At 37.4% G+C, this 17,257-nt stretch overlaps 1 protein-coding gene across 2 annotated transcripts in view; it reads right to left on the bottom strand.

Annotated features, from left to right (window-relative positions):
* The window catches only part of HECW2 (HECT, C2 and WW domain containing E3 ubiquitin protein ligase 2), a 150,970-nt gene that overhangs the window by 46,550 nt on the left and 87,163 nt on the right, over positions 1–17,257 (bottom strand). For both annotated transcript variants that reach the window (XM_052675408.1, XM_052675409.1), the window contains 7 exons: positions 15,362–15,531; positions 12,670–12,812; positions 9,141–9,241; positions 7,061–8,398; positions 5,428–5,523; positions 1,663–1,813; positions 1,185–1,288 (listed from right to left, as the gene is read on the bottom strand). In XM_052675408.1, coding sequence (XP_052531368.1) covers positions 1,185–1,288; positions 1,663–1,813; positions 5,428–5,523; positions 7,061–8,398; positions 9,141–9,241; positions 12,670–12,812; positions 15,362–15,531 — 2,103 coding nt within the window. The remainder of the gene's footprint in view (positions 1–1,184; positions 1,289–1,662; positions 1,814–5,427; positions 5,524–7,060; positions 8,399–9,140; positions 9,242–12,669; positions 12,813–15,361; positions 15,532–17,257) is intronic.

Below are 17,257 nucleotides of genomic sequence, written 5' to 3'. Positions count from 1 at the left end.
ATATAAGAGGAAAACAGAAAATGGAAAGGAAATAAGTAAAGGGAAAGTAAGTGAGAAAAAAAAAGAATTTGAAAAACCAGCACACTCCCAAATGCTCCTATCTCTACAGAGTGACAGGAGTGTACCATAAGGATTCCTGAAGCTCTGCCTCAATATCTGGGCTGGGAGCGTCATCCAGTGCCTTGGTACAAAATCTGTGTGTGTAACAATCACCTCTCACATCCTGGAGGATGCTATGCAATACTCATAGGTCCACTGTCTTAGACGGGTAATCTGAAAACCAGGATGTGCCAACTGGGTGGATTTTTATTTTATTTTTTTGCAGTTGAGAGGCTTGCTAATTTGTTTTATGAAGGGCTTATTCAGTTGAATTTGCTGATTAGGCTGAATTTGCTTTAAATTCATTTGTTAGAGGCACAACAAACCATCTAGCTGCTTCTGCAAAGGCCCAAACAGGCACATGAACAAAGAAAAGGAAAAGGCTAGGGTAGAAATAAAGAAAACAAATAGAAAAGGGGCATTTGGCCAAATCACAGGTCCCGCAGTGACCTGAAATGCAAGAACGGTTAGCATTGCTTGGGCAACAGATGAGCTGAGAAAGGAGGATTACGGGAGAATGTAATGAGAATCTGCAGACAAAGAACAAAATGACACCCAACTACAGAAGGGACCGGATGACTATCAAGGTAACTACATTCATTAGTAAATTTGTAGTAGGAATATGACCAAGGAAAGAACTGCATAGCTAGAGGAAAAACAAGGAATGATGCTAAAAGATTATTTTATAAAGATCTTTTCCTATGCATTCATTTGGAAAGTTAACACCAGGTAGTCAATCAATAACTAAAGACTAGGAGAAGAAAGAATTCTAGTTCTTTCTTGTATAACGTTACAGAATGTGGCAGCCTATAAAATTCGTAACTCAGACACACTATTTTATACTCTTTCTCTGCTAATGTCCTGTCTATGTTTTTACCCAGTCAGACACTGACAGAAAAAGGCTCTGACCCTCACATTCATCTTAGCACATCAAACAGGTTGCACCATAATCTTAAAAAACTAGACAGCAATGAAAACAAATTGCGACCCAGACTTCCATGAGCAGAAAGTATGTCCTGCTCTATGTCATTATCTAAATCATCTGCAAGATGAATGCTACCTTTAGTGATTTTTTTTGTTTTTACCTGCATTAGAATGGTGAAAGTCAGTTTCCTCTCCAGCTCCATCCACTGCACTTGTATGTTCTTCAGGCCTGTCATTAGTCATTGTTCGGCGGATGCTCTGATACCTAGGGTTAGAAAACTGGACTTTATATGTAGTATATGGTAACTGTGATCCAACTCGGGCTCTGAGAGACTCTAGTAATAAAGTTGGGCTTCCCCTGCTTTTCTGCCATGTAGGTTAACGTATACTGACATCTTTTAGTATTATAAGCATCTTCAATTTCCTAAAATCATTAGCAGATTTTTGTTAGCTGTTAAACACAGGTGAAATATGATAGGTGCAGAAGCCCATGTGCAATCTAAAAGGAACAACCACATAAAAATAAGCATACACGGCCAGCTGCAGTAGCAACTGGGACCTAGTCTTTCTACTTGGTCTTACAGTGGTAAATGAAGTTTTGCAAACACATAATTCACAAACAATAATGGTAATTCTTACCGGCGATTCAGCTGTTCCATTTGCTGTATGGAATTTGATCTCTGGAGAATCTGTGGGGCTGGAGGGGCTGTGGGTCGCTGCCAAGTTGTTGTCCTGTTCACGTGATCAACATAAAATATCCGTCCATGGCTGTCAATTCGAGCCTCCCAGTCTAAATAGTAATAAAATACTGTGAACTATAGGGAGTTTGGGCTTTATTTCAGCATTTGTTTTACTTCTTTGTTATATCTTTTACAGGATGACTTCAGCACAAAACTTTCTCACTGAAGGGCTAAAAGACACAGTTTTTCCCTGATTTTATCCCCTAAATCAAACTCTCCATGAGTTCTATGGAACCCCTATGTAACAGCATAGAGAAATGAATAAAAACAAGCCCTCAATAAACAGTGATTGTCCTAGAAAAAATAAATAAATGTATTTAATCTAATTCTCTTAGACTAGAGCATTTAAAGATGAGATCTCTGAGGCTTATTTGAGTACAATAAGCCAATGCCCAAACGTCAAAAATCTTGCAAAGCTTGACACACCTGTCACTGATTTTCCCCAGCTAAAAGTAGCAGTAATGAAACAGCTGCCAGCGCTCTTCCTGGGTGTTGCATGTACCTACGATATAAATAAGCAGTGTTGCCAAGGAAGGTGAATTATAGTTATCAAACACCTTCATATACTAAATGCATGTTGCACTATTGCAGATCCTGCAATCATCATAGCAAATTCACCTTGTTGTCCAAGCAGTAACTATAATGCTGGTTTTGCTACACAAACTACAAACAATATTATAAGTCTAACACAGATCGTGATGGTCTCCTGCAACTGGTGCTGTAGAAGACCAGAATACGATATCAGTAACTACTGTAAAATTGGAACCATTGTTTCATTAACAATATCTAACATTCAGTCATGTTGAAAGAAAGAAGATGGCAGTGTGAGACCCCCTGAATGCAGTTCTTCCCCTCTATCCATAGAATACATGTGATTTCACAAAAAACCTGGAACCTATTTAGCGTGTCAGATAAAAAGAAGTCTTTAAAAGCTCAAAAGGTTTATAGAAGAGACTTTCTATATTTCAAGTCCACGTGGAAACTTCAGTAACTGCAGAAAAATTTAAAAACCAGAGGCAGGCAACCAATTCTAAATGACCGCTGCTTTGCAAGGAGAGAAGACAGAAATATCTTTACAGCAAGAGAAAAAATGAAATTCTACTGTCAGCTACTGAACAGTGACAGCCTTAAAACCTCAGGCTGTATGTGTGCTCTGATTTATGTCAGCAACTGGAGGTAGCTAAGTGGCTCACTGCATGACAGTGTGGGGTCTGAGTTGAATCACAAAGAAGTTTAAAAAAAACCAACAAACAGAGTATGAGATAAATGGAATGTGTCATATCTGCATGACTGCTGTGTATTTCAGCCTACCACAATGCAGTTGTTCTTATTTCTCTATGGTGCATGATCAGAACAGCCTATTAGTGATCAGAGTATTATTACTGTAAATGAACTACGTAGAAAGCAACATAATGGGATAGGAATAAAGAGAATTGTTTTAAGGAATAAATTTCAATTCCAGGAGAAAATAAATGTGTTGACTTCCATCTTTCTCCAAGTCCACATTAAAAACCCACAATTTTGCATTATGTTGTGAATTAAAAGTTCAAAATAAACAAAATTGCCATCAATGCCAAGGTTATGGATTCATCACTTCACTTGCTATTTAAAAGGTAACACATTTCAAAGTTACTCCGAAAGAAGAAAAAATAATTTAATTTCTCACTCAAAAAACCAAACACTTCAGCATGCTCTGAAGGACCTTCGGTTTTTTCTCCCCATAAAGAAAAAAAATTAAAAAGACAGAAACAGATGCTTCAGAGCAAAAGATCAGTATCTATCTACTGATGAAATAAAAATACACACATTTCATTATTCAGCTTAGATTTCAAACCCTTACACACTGTATAGCAATGGACCGTTCTCCTGTGGTGATTATATATGCCCAGTTCCAACACAGTCATCACCTCTGTAACGTGTTTGAGGAAAAAAAGAAGTTTTGCCTTCATTCATCTTTAACTACACAAGTCTGAACAATTGTGCAGCGGGTCCTGAAGTAAATAAAGCGCGCCTCCATCACTACTGTGATGACAAGGATGTTTTGCCATAGTCTAATTGTAGCTATCAATAGTGTTACAAAGAACTTAGCTTGCTGAACTGCAAAATTGTATTTAATCAAGGGTGTGCCATGTTACTTGCTGACCTTTCCCTAGGAATGTTATAGCACAGTGTTACATGTTCTAGACAGACATACCAGGTATATCCTGCCCTATCTGTTCTGGGCAGAGATGCAGGGAGAAAAACCAAATCTCGGAAACAATTACTATTTAAGATTTCATTCACATTAACAGATGAATGATTACCATAACTCTGGCATTGGGCTTTGATTTTAAAGGTGTGTATGCTGGTGTGTAAGCATTTATATGCCTGTGCGTGACTGTGTAAAATCCCAGCAAATGTGAGAAATGTTACAATTCCACACAGCCAGACCTTCTCCATTAATATTACAATATTTTTCCCGAGTAGATACTGTAGTGTACAGTTTGCTTCTGAAACACACAACCATGGTACTGCAGAGGTTATCTCTAAGCATTCCTAACTTATTACATCTGATCTTCCATAATGTTCTTTCTCCTTTTCAGTATGAAAATGATAAAAATTCAAATGAAGTATATCTCTCAGTCACTATTTTGTGAAAAATAACTCTGGATTATTGAGCTGGCAGTTAATTGACTTCAGGACCTGTGCAGAGGATTAATTTGTTATATGCACTGTTTATAACAGAATCAGCAGGGAGCAAAATATTCACAGTGCCCTGACATTCCAACACATTTCTATCCGTGTTCTGCTACATGACTCTCTACAATCACCCCCTCCAGTTCCCAGGCAAACTCAGTCCCTTTCCACACAGTGGATTGGGTTCTATTCATTTTACATTATTATATCTATATGTAATATCTGAATTCCTGGTTTCTTTAAAATCATAGAGCTTTGTCACTGAGTTCACTGGGCTGAAATTTGATTTTTTCTTTCTTTTGTTTTCACTGTCTTTCATTTCCCCATTAGTTAAGTACATTTGTTTTTAATCCGATCCATCTTTTTAAGTATCTAATACTAAACAGATCATCACTGCTACAAGTTCAATCAAATGCATCAGTTCAAAATTGGGAAAAATGTATTTTCTATGTATATTATAGAAACAACAATTCCTCAATCAATTTAGCTCATCCAACAATTCCATAACATCCAAGTTTATTCAAAAGCCTTTGACAGTGCCTCAGAAAATGCAAGGAAAGCACAATTCATGTAATCTGTAAAGACAGAAAGATGTTATTTGTTTCTTTGTAAATCATCACCACACATGACATTCTCATAGATTTCAGTGTGCTTGATATCTTGCCCCCTCACAAAGCCTGTCACCTCACTTCCCTCCTCACTTGTTCTGCATTTTTAAAAGGCAGCATCACACCTTCCTAATATTCTGCAAATTTTGCTTAGCAAGTCCTTTTACATCAGGTACAATTATTCATCACACATTCTGATAGTTTGCAGACTGAGCACAATGCCTTCCATGGGAACAGCACTACACTTAATCATCACCCTTCCTCATTTAGAGCTTCTCAGATGTTCATTTGCAGTTCTCACATTTAAAAATGAAACATAATGAGATCTCATTAATGGCATCCTGGCAGCTTATCCCTCCATTAAAGTATGAGGAACCTACTTGGTGGTAGTGCCTCATCCACTCGCTGGTACCGGCTAACATCCTGACGTACTGAAGGCAGTGACCTTAAGGGCTGATGGCCATTGGCTTGAGCACCTAGAATCAAAATGCCCACAGATTATGTCTCAGTCAATGTGGGTAAAACCTACAATTGTCTCTGAAGTGAACAAGACATGCAAAAACTTCCGCAGGACTATGACATTTTAGGATATACCTAAGAGTCATTGGCTTTTCTGGCAAAGTAAGTCAAGTCTACAGTCTAGTAAGTCAAGTCTACCCAAGCCATATTCCAGCAAAGGACATGGCCACCACAGAAACCTGAGGTGAGATGAGACTTCTCATCGATTTTCCTTGGTGCAGCAACATTGATTAGCTAAGATCTGACTGATTACTAGGATCTGACTACTAGTAAAGAGTCTCAAATGTCTAGAAAATGACGCAAAAGAATGTATTGTACTGTTTGTTATTTTAATATCAAAATTAATTCTTTCCAAATCAAAGAGTTGCATATGGGGAGAAGAAATGAATAGACCTATGATTTTTCTCCCACAAACAGGTATAACCACAACCAATACAGAAGTAAAAGTAAGTGCAGGGTTTAAGGAAGAGAATTCATTTGTGCTTACCTCATTTTCCCCTTTTAACAGATTCACAGCTAGTGTTCCCTGAGATTTCTGGTGCGGTATTTGGCACTCAAAAGTGAAAAAATAATTTGCTCTTCAAGATTACTAATTTTCAACAAACTTTTAGGATAAATATGATTTACTACAAACACGCCCAGAACAGGAGGTACTTCAAAGACAGGAAAATTAACCAAAACATCTGAAATGATATTAAAAAGAGGTGTCCAGAAATCCAACTTGGTTGCATGCACTTGATCATACCCACTTCAATCCCCGAAGAAAGGGAATGGGTAATAAATTGTGAAATTAGCTTGAAAAAATCTACTATGGACACAAGTCAACTTCCAGTGATTTTAGTGAGAGTCAAAATCCTCAACTGTTAAACTAATCTTACAATTGGGAATAGCTTTACAGTCTTGAGTAATGCATTCCTCTCTGCCCATGATTCCTGCTGTGTTAGGACGTGCCTAAACTGACAATAAAGTGCAAAAGGTAAGACAGAAGCTGAGGTGTGGCTAACATATATATAATATATATAATAATAACTCTTTTTATAACTCTTTTTCAGATTTTATTTTTTAATTATCCTTACGTTTTAGTGCTTATATATATTTTTTCTTCCCCCTATAAACATGCTGGAGAAAAGATCTAAGTATGAATTCCAGATTGCATTGTATAGTTTGGGGATCCATCTGTGACCTCCCAATTACCATTCTGATGAGCAAGCAAGACAATATTGTGAAATACATTCCTCCTCTTCATTCTCCCTCTTAATACTCTCTTGAGAATTATATATCCAATATCCAATATCCAATTTCAAAACAAATGTCTTGTTCTGAAATATTTCAGTTTTGATGTTTAAGGGTCTCTTAAACAAAGCAGTGTCTCAAAGAAAGACAAATCTTTAAGTATAATGACATCGAGAACTCATTAATTTCAGATGTTTGTTTTTAAATAGTATTTTTTGACTGCAGAAAGGTCACGTCATAAAGTGCTCCTACAGTTGTTACCTCCAGTAGCTCCTTCAACCTCTGCTGTGGCACCCTCACAAGGTGCTCGGGCTCCTTCTGTTTCTTCATCCTGAGACTGGCTATTAGCAGCTGCTGCCTGCAGGCTTCTTCTTCTTTGCCAGACTTCTTCTGCATCCTCTTGGTCTTGTAATTCACCTCCCTCAGCCTCCTGTACTTCCTCCTGAGGTAACTGTACTGCAGGCAAAGAACCAGAAGTACTTGGAGAGTCCTGTGTTTCAGCAACTGGCTCAGTCCTGGGCACATCAGCGGCACAAGCTCCCTCTTCTTCTTCCTGAGAAGAAAACGCTGGAGTCTCAGGAAACCTGGCACTTTCAAAAGAAGAGCGCATTTCAACTGAAGAACGCCGCACAGTTATACTTTCATTACAGGAGCTGTCTGCCCCTTCCACATCACTCTCCCCTTCCTGCCGGGTGCTAGCCTCACTGACACTTTCTGTGCGAGCAGGATCGCTCTGCTCAGTTTCTGATGACAGCTGGGAAGGTTCAGACCCTTGATCAATAGATTCTGTTTCACTAACACCCCTTCTGCTCCCAGCAGCAGCATCAGCAGCTCCTGTGTCTGTACTACTGGGAGGTTGCTCTGCCTCCTGCACAGCGTAAGAGTCATTGCCAGCCTGCTCTGCCGGTGTTTCACTCTGAGAACCTTGCAGGCTTTCACCTTCAACTAACTGTGATGGTGGAAGCTCCGGGAGGCTCTCTGGCTGGTCATCAGTTGAGGGCAAAGGAGCTTCAGAGGCTGAAACATTTTCATTCTCTGCAGGCCCTTGTGTTACCTGATCTGATGAGTTACTTAAGCCATTTCTTTCAACATTTCTAGTAGCACCATTAAGCATTACTAAGCCACCATCATCTTCCAAGGAAGATGGGAAACCCAGGTCCTGATGTAGCTCGTGCTCCTCCTCATCTGAGTCAATGTGAAGCATTGCATTAAGTCTTGTGTCAGTAGGGAAGCTACTCCTCAGTTTTGGAGAGGCTCCACGAGGACGCTCGCCACAGGCAGACGTTCCAGGTCTGGGATGATTATTGTGTTCTATTGCATCCAGGTAGTCATTCAGTGAGTCCTGGCGACCTCTTGTAGGTGACGATCTTGAAGCACCAGAGGTTAATTCATCCTGATCTGTTTCTAGTGTTGTACTAGTCCTTAAAGGATGCCTCTGGATTGTTTCTCCAGAAGAGTCCTCAAGGACTGGACCGTTGGAACACACCGTGGAAGTATCGTGATGTCCTGCTGGCATGTCCTCATCATCAGAAGGGCTGCCCAAGTCTCCATTTACAGAGTTCACTCCTAGCAAAGTGCCAACTGTTTCTGGCGAAGCATCTGCAGGGACACCAAGATTGAATATGAAATATGTAATGCAGCCACCATCAGCTCATTCTACTTTTGCAGCATCACAGAAGGGATATAAAAATACACATCTTTCAAGATGTAGACTTATTTTAATCAGACAACTAAGTGAAGAAAATACAGTTAAAATAATGCAGATATCTACACTATCGTAATAGCAATCACAGAACTTTCTCTGTACAAATCTATCCTAGTCTTTAGCAAAATTTCACAGGCATAAAATATTACTCCCATTTTGCTTTCAAAAGGCACAGCGTTGCAAAGCATCTTGCCAAATTGTCTGTAAAACCAGCCTCACAAAAAAAGGAACCATTTTTTCTACAGCATCTCTCTTATACTCAGCAGTGGGATTTACATAAAACTAGTTGTCCTTAGCACTACGCAAATCAACATCTAAGACCACATTCAAAATCACAGACTGCGCACAGATATCAAATTCTATACACAGCAGTTATTTTGAGGAAATCAGACTTTTCTACTGCAAAGAATGGGAATCTACCCAGGGTAAATGAATGAATGTTGGCGTTTTGGAAATCTAATCTCCCAAGTCATGTCCAACATATCTAAAATATGAATCCCACAAGCAAAAAGCAAGAATCGAGGCCACATAACTAAATGAGACACTTAATTTTGATAGATAACCTTAGAAATACAAATATATGTAACTACTCTTCATTTAACTATTTGGAGACCCAGGTCACTGCCAAATTCTCACCTTCATGAACTGAAGATGTGATTTCCACTTTGAACTGGAGATATCCACTTACGTGATCTGCTGGCAGCCTTCTACCGAGATTATAGCTGAGAATCTGGTCACTGCAAAAATAAAGGTACTGTTGGCTTTGGGGTTGCTTTTTCTGGTCTCTTGCTTGATTTTTTCAAATTTTAACTGGTTTTATTTTTCCAACACTTTGTATGAGAAGTGCTTATCAGGCAGAGTCAGTGTGATAGAAGGTAACTTAATTAACACCTTAAAAATTAACCGCACTCACTGGCTTGTGTGGAAAAGCACAAACATCAACAATGGTGTAACTTACTTTTTGTTAACATCTAAAAGAGCCTAACAAATGACAATATTTTTCAAATAAGTATTGTGGAATTCTCACACATTTCAAAATCTGTTTTTAATTCAAAAAGAGACCACATTGAAAAGGATCTTTTTTCTTTATCTTCTCCTCCCTCTTAACAAAAAGTTTCTTTTATTATTAACAAAAACCTTTTACTTTTTGAAAGCCTTCTGCCCCCTTGTGGATTCTACTGTAAAACAAACAAACAAAAAAGCCAAACAACCTCTTCAAATTTTAGTTCTTATTCAATAAAGCACTTCTGTATCTGCCTAAGCACACTGTCATTTAGAAAAGCTTTTAATGCTCAGATTTCACATAAAATACAAGTGTTATTGACTTCAGTAGGACTGAGACTTGATTAAGTACCTGTATCAGCTTTAGACTTAGCATATGATCCTAGATTCTTACTATGCACGGCCAGAATGTACAGTCCCAATCACCTTCCACACAGCTGAAGAGAGAGGAGGGGGCTGCTGAAAACCACCATGGAAAATCAGTGCTATTTCTGCAATTGCATTTGTACTGGTACGAACACCTCTTCTTTACTGAGAGCATTCTTACTACAACAAGCGATAGACTAAAAGGCAACTCCTAAGATAAACTGCAGCTGGTTAGCTACAAACATTACTTTAAGTCCTGAGCAGATAACTTAAGGCAAAGCAGCCTCTCCACATTGCTCTACAGAACACGACTTCAAATCATCACAGATATGTTTCTTGAATCTGTGTCACAGATTCATTGCTCAGCACTGCAACTGCAATTCTTCAGTTAGACTTGGGAGTGCCTTCAGAAGATTCTTTTACATAAGGTTTACAATGCCATAGGCAATAAAGGTTAGAGAAAGCCATGACATAAATAACATCTACTGTGGACTAAGCTAAATCAATACAGATCATTCTTAAGCTCATGTATGGTATTTTCCATGGAATTTAAGGAGACATTGGCCATCTCACTATGAAAAAAAAAACTTGTAAGCTATACCAACAGTTAAATGCCAAAGTCTACTGCAATATGCCTAAAAATAAGTTCTAAAAAGTTCTGGAGTTCATCTTTTCATTCATACTGATATACGCAAAGGCAAGTTTAGCATATGGTACACTATAATTCCTTTGACATGTATTTCAAGCTCACATTTTAATCCAGTAGAGGATTTCAACCGTTACTGACATCATAAAAATAAAGAGGAAGAGGGTGAGTATGTTTCACTCACTTGACAAAAACTAGAATAAGAGAATGATAACAACTGATTGTATACGTGGTACAGTTCTACTTCCTGTCTGTACTGCCCACTCCTTCCCTTTGCAAGACTTCTAGTGAAAGACTGTCTGTCCTTAGCATATCTCGGAAAACAGGCACCTGACAACTGATTGGTATTAAAAAAAAAAAAAAAACAGGCAAATAAATTACAGATAAATAGGAAAAATACCTTTAAGAACATTAGTTTTAATGTTAGTTTTAACATGAGGATGGCAAAACAAAACTGAATACTTACCTATATTCTTGCTACATATTTATTATACTGCCCTTCCTATTCTAAACAGAAGTATGGAGAGGAAAACAGGAAATGTCTTCCACAATTTTGGTTTGAAAAAAACAAACAAGAACTGACGAATGTAGCAAAAAGGCTTTACTTCCCACTACTAGGAATCCCAGCTATATGCCAAAACATTTTGGGATACAGCATGGAAATGAAATCCCTGAACTCGGTCTTGAAATCAACATCATTCTCCTATTTTTGAGTGTCCATAGTGTGCAAATTTATTAGAAAAAGCTGTTTTCTCCAATATATTATAAGTTGTTGAAACTCAGAGATGAAGCATTTCTTAGTAAAGTTAAATTTTATGCACTTAAGCAGAGCTTCTTTTTCTTTTTTAAAAATAAATTACCAGAAGACATCATCAGAATCTTAAGCTACTCTTACAATTTTTTTCTTACTTTACTTACCAGTGTAATCACCACTTTGGAAACTTAAAGCTGAAAACTGTTTTCAAACTGAATTTGCTTTTCTCCAGTTATGCAACTTGTTACTTTGATGAGAATATCTGTGAAAAAGGAGGCCAGTTGTTTATATCCTGCTTTTTGTGCAAAAGCTTGATGATGCTGCCATTCCCTTAAACTCTCAAGGAAGAATACAGACATTTTCTTTTACCATCATTTCTCAAAGGCCTCATCCTGTGGCCATTTAAAATTAATGGCAACTCATTAGCTTTGAGTTAGCTCCTATACAAAATACATTGGAACAATTCTGTCTCTCTCTCTGTCTGAGAAATTATTTTTTCTAATCTGCCAAACAGAACATACAACTGAGAAAAGTCTCTGGCAAAACAACAAACCCTACACTTACTACATTCTCTTAAATGTGAAATTACACATTTGCTTACACTGCTGCATCTCTTGCAAACCTCCAACCGTTTGCTTCATCTCTGCAAGGTATCACAGTGCCTAAGCACCAAGGTCCCAAGCTCTTTCAAGTATGTATGGTTTTCCAATGGCCTACTTTGATCATCCACTTGACTGTACTATACCTACTCCAGTAATCATCTCAAAGTATAAAATACCTTTAAAATTTTCAAGTTGAGTTTCTTCTTTAAAAAATAACAGATAGCTATCTAAAAAATGAACAATTTTTTAAAAATGGACAATTTTGAGTCTCATCAGTGCTCTGTTCATAGCATGAGGCAATTTTAATTTGTTAGTATTACTAGCACTGAAAAATAAAGATTCACAGCTTTGCAGTTCTGACCAACTAGTTGATTAAATATTAAATCTCTCAATGTTATACTGACAACTTCATTGAGTAACAAAAGTGAGAAAATAAAACTTGCTTGTTCTAAGAAATTTGCACACAATTATATAGCTTTTTGATAATGCTCTGTTTCTAGGTTGGCAAGCCATAAGTTAACATTTTTGTGATAGCAACGATTTTTTGTGTAAAGATACCAGAGTTGGAAACAAATTACAGAGAAACATACATGCAAACACATACACATGCATTCAGAATGGGGTGAGAAACACCACCATCTTCCAATTAGGCATTAAGGATATTAAAATTCCAACTAAATTTCTTACTACTGTTGCAATACAAATTGTGACTGTGCCAGTAAGCCAGAAAGGCTGCTCTGTGAAAGCAACCTATATGTTGAGTCTCCCTCAAGCATTAAGAATGTATTAATTTACCCAATTGCATGCCTCTCCAACAGTCTCTGAACTGGTATAGTTAACTTCCCAAGAAAGCGTTTGATGATTGGTCGACTCTTGGCAAATTTGTCTTTAACTTCAATTTCCAGGACATCTGTTAGAAGTGCAACAAAAGAATATTTCTGGAAGGAAAGAACATATTTGACACGATTTTATTACCTTTATTCAGAAAGCGTGTATGCAATTACTACTAGCTTGTGGTAAACTCTGACAGCATTAACTGAGGACTACAGTGGTTTCCACACTATAAAATAATGCCTTCCATACTATAAAATAATGTCAACACCACTATTAAGCACTGTATTTTTGCATGTGTAACTAGCTAGAAAGCAAAAACCTTTTTACCATTCCTAGAAAATATATTCTCACTAAGAAGTTGCACTGGACAACAGCACTTTGATGGTCCTATTCAGCACAGAGAAAACAACGCGTCCTAGAGGCTGCCTCAAGATGGATAGTAGAAATAACAAAGATAAGAAATATTCACTGTACACTATTAGAGTATAGAAGACTAGCAGGGTCAGTGCAGAAGAAAGGAGAGTTTCATTCCAGACACGTTTAGCAAACTTTCCTTCCAACATCCTGTTTTGTGGTCCTTTTTAGAATGTGCTACAGGATATCAGTACAGCAATCTGTAGGCCATATTTTCATGAGCACTGAAAATAAAGAAGGATAATTTTCTGTAGATTTTCACTCCAAAGTTCAAAAATTTTCCCAATAAGTTCCAACAGTTTTTCCTGAACTTGGGACCTTTATACAAGATGGCATTAATTTATTTAAAAAATTGTTATGTCTGGTAAGATTTCCCTTCCACCATCCCCTTTGAGGGAACACTGTCACAGTCACTCTCTTCAGCCTAGCTTCAAATTTCCTTATGCTCATGAATAATTCATACTTGACATCTGTGCTGTTCTGCCAATCCTGCAAATGGTCAAGATTCAACAGCGGTACTGGGCACATATGTGAGCAGGCATGTCAGCAGGGATGCACACATAATGTAATGCGATGACAAATTGTAACAAAAAAGCAGGCTGAGGAACCTCTAGATTTTTTAAAAATTCAAACAAAAATAGTGTGGGTAAAATCTACTGAAAAGCTAAAGTCATCTGTTACACTTCCTGTTTGCCACCTTTAAGACCTCTGAGAAAATCAAAAGCTGAATACAAAGTAATAAGCACCTAGTTAGCTAGATGATAATGTATTGAATAAGAAACAAAAGAAGGAATAACTCTTCAGCTCAGTTGTAGACAGTGGCTAAAAATGTCAAAAAACAATAATTAGATTAGGTCAGGAATAAAAAAAGCATTATCATGCTGGGTAGAGCTGTGATAAATATAACTTAAAATTTGTGTCTTGGTTTGGTACAAAACTGCGATTTTGCAGAAAGGAGTAGATATAAAATTGGATCAATTCTGCACCACTAAGACAGCATATGTAACGAGATCATAAGCTGGTATCATCAGAGATTGCTACAGGGAAGATACAGCAGTTAAAGCAAGCTGATGTAATACGTGCACCAGTGAACATTATCACTTTTCTAATAAGCTTCAGAAAACAAGAAGAACTGAAGGGGGAAAAAAAAGGGGAAAGAGCAAGAATAGTTTTTCTTCCTATGTACTGAGTGAAGAAACAAATGGATAGGAAGGTGAGGAATCTATTTAGAGACAAAAAGTCCTGGTTTTTAAGATCTTAAGTTTTCCACAAATCCAGAGTCTTTCCCACAACAGAATACCCCAGAGTAGTGCTAATGTTGGCCCGGCTCCATTCTTTTTTACTGTTCCTTTGATTTAATAATAATAATAATAAATTATAATTTCTGGAAGCATCCCCACAGTCCAGCTTAATTTTCCAACCTTCCTAAAGAATACAGTAACGTTCAAATAATAGCACAGGCATCATTGGAAAACATGCACAGACCAAGAAGGCTGCTGGCCAGACCTGAAACACCTACAAACTATTGCCATTTTCCCACACAAGCATTTCAAAGATGTGGCCTTGCTCTTCTATGCTCAGAGAGTTACAGGTAGTTCAAAGTTCCTTCTCTGAGACCTGCTCAGCTCAGCCAAAATCAATAAATCAGAAAAACTGGGCTCTGCCCAACCACCTTCTGCCCCCAGTCCTTTCTAAGCTGCACTGTGATGCCTCCCCAGCCTTTTCTTTCCACAGCAGCACTTAGAGAGCACCAAAGAGCATCCACTCTGCCTGGCAAAATTGAATGCTTGCCACCTGCTATGCACAGTGAGGATATCATTTCCAAATGAGCAGTCATTGCCATCGCTAGGCATAAATGCCCACTTATTGTACCTTTTCTTAAAGAGTCATTTCACAACATATGATTCATTTTAATTAATTTATTTTTTGCAATTTCAACTGATCGATTGGGCTGCTGAGCGATTCCAACTCTTTTTAGCAGAGAAGCAAATGAAAAACCTCACAGTCATACTGCTTAAACACAGGGCATAATCACACAGATGATAGCTGTTTCTATCCAACAACAGGGTTCCTAAAATTACTACAATTTCTGTGTCCATTTAAATAGCTAGCTACAAAATAACTTCCCAGCCTTTAGAGAGTAAAGACTGATGCATAAAGAGAAAATACAAGCCCGGTAGATGATACAAGATAATACACTGCATCAACTTGCAGAGAGCTCTCAAAAGGCATACATTACCTCTCTGTGCCAAACAGGGTTAGTTGTGTTACTGATGATAGTCGATCTTCTTTCCTGACCATGATGAGCAAATGTAGGAAATGTACTTTTCTTGCCCGGCTGGATGGACATCTTTAAATAAGGATCGGGGTTGAAGAACATGCCTTTTTTAAGTCCAACTGCTCTAATATCTTTAAAGCAAAACAAGGAAAGAAAAAGGAACGGAGTAAATGAAAGCTAATTCACGAAGTAGGCCATTTTTAAAATATTACCTAGGAAATTAATTCACATAAACCACTAAATAATGCAGTTGAAAATTACTCATAGAGTAACTGGATCCAGCGTACAGAAGATGCTTGAAGCAGGAAGTCAAGTGTTTTCCCAAGAGGATATACAGAGGAAAAGCAAGGACATCCTCATTTACATTTTGCCTTCCAGTCATTCCTAAAACAAAATTACAGCGTGAACTTTTAACTGAGGTACAAACGTTTTTCTCAGTATGTAAGGTATTTCTGCCCTAAAACAAACCATTCATTATCAAGGCTGTTCTGGATTATGATGCACATGTCCTCTCAACTTGGGAATAAGCTATCCAACATAGAAGGAGGCAAGGTTTTCTGAAAATGCTTCTTTGTTCCTAGAGAAACCTCAATATCACAGCCCCTGCAAATTAAGTCTAAAATAATACAGACAAATTCTCAAACATGGCATTTTATTTGTTTTCTTTTCACAAGAAGTATTTCACAAACCAATCACACACACACACACACAAAAAAAAAACCCATAAAATCCAGACCTGTACATTTAAGCATCATGGCATGAAACCTAGGAAATAGTAACACTGAATCATGGTTCAGATTTGATTTGCCATAATATAAAGTTTAACATAATGTTATATTTAGAGCTACCGTGCTTGGCTCTTACCACAGTCATACAAGCAGCCGGGACCAGAATGTTCATCTTAGCTTCAAAAATACTTACTTGAAAGATGTTAGACAATTATCTTTCATCACAACTTGCAAAAAACAGAATGTTCTCTGATTTGTAGAATAAAAATCCATTAAAGATAAAATTTTGTTGTTGTTGTTGTTGTTTGTATTTTTTTTAAAGACATTAAGATAACAACAACAAAATGCAGACTTGCCACATTCTGGATGAGAAACAAAAAACATTCTGGAGAGCACCTTACAGACCTGTAAGTCAATACACTTTTGAATTGAATTTAGGGAACTCCTCAAGTTGAGTCATAACATTCTGTTAAACACAGGTTTTTCAGATTTAACAAAACAATTATTCTGATAGAACATATTAGTTCTATCCTGATAACTGCTGCAAGACCATAGCAAAAAAACATTTTCTTCAGCTCTACTCTTACAGCCCCTAAATGTTTCCACTGTCAGCTATTTATTTAGAAGCAATTTCCTGTGGAATAAAGTGCGAATCAAAACAAGCATAGCTGATATACAGTATCCTTCAGCTATTTTTCTGTATGACAGCTTAGCTCTGTTGCAAGAAAAGATTTTTTCCTTCTCCTTTCCTTTCTCTTCTTTCCTTTTTTTTTTGTTACTACTTTCATAAAAGTGACAGAACCAACTTGCACTGTATTTAGAGGCTATATATTTAACCTTTTTTTCTTTGCTGCACCAACTAGAAATTGTGAAAATTTCTCATGTCAAGATCTATCAACTCAGTTGCTTTTAAATCTGGAAATTCATGATTTTGACTTGTTTTCAAACAGAAGTTGTAAAGATATGACATCTTTCAAGCCACTAGAGTGTGCTCCTACAGAAGCTAAGGAAGAAAAGCACTCTATTTTTGACATTTCTTTAAAACAGCAATTACTTCTTTTTTTTTTTTTTTTAATGCCTTGTAAAACATTGATTTCTGTGGGGTTTCTGTTCTTGTTTTGTTTTTATA

The sequence above is a fragment of the Tympanuchus pallidicinctus genome, unplaced genomic scaffold (assembly GCF_026119805.1).
Source record: "Tympanuchus pallidicinctus isolate F22 unplaced genomic scaffold, pur_lepc_1.0 scaffold15, whole genome shotgun sequence".
NCBI classification, from domain to species: domain Eukaryota; kingdom Metazoa; phylum Chordata; class Aves; order Galliformes; family Phasianidae; genus Tympanuchus; species Tympanuchus pallidicinctus.
The sequence above is the reverse complement of the archived record's forward strand: the minus strand, read 5'-3'. Positions and strand labels throughout refer to the sequence as shown.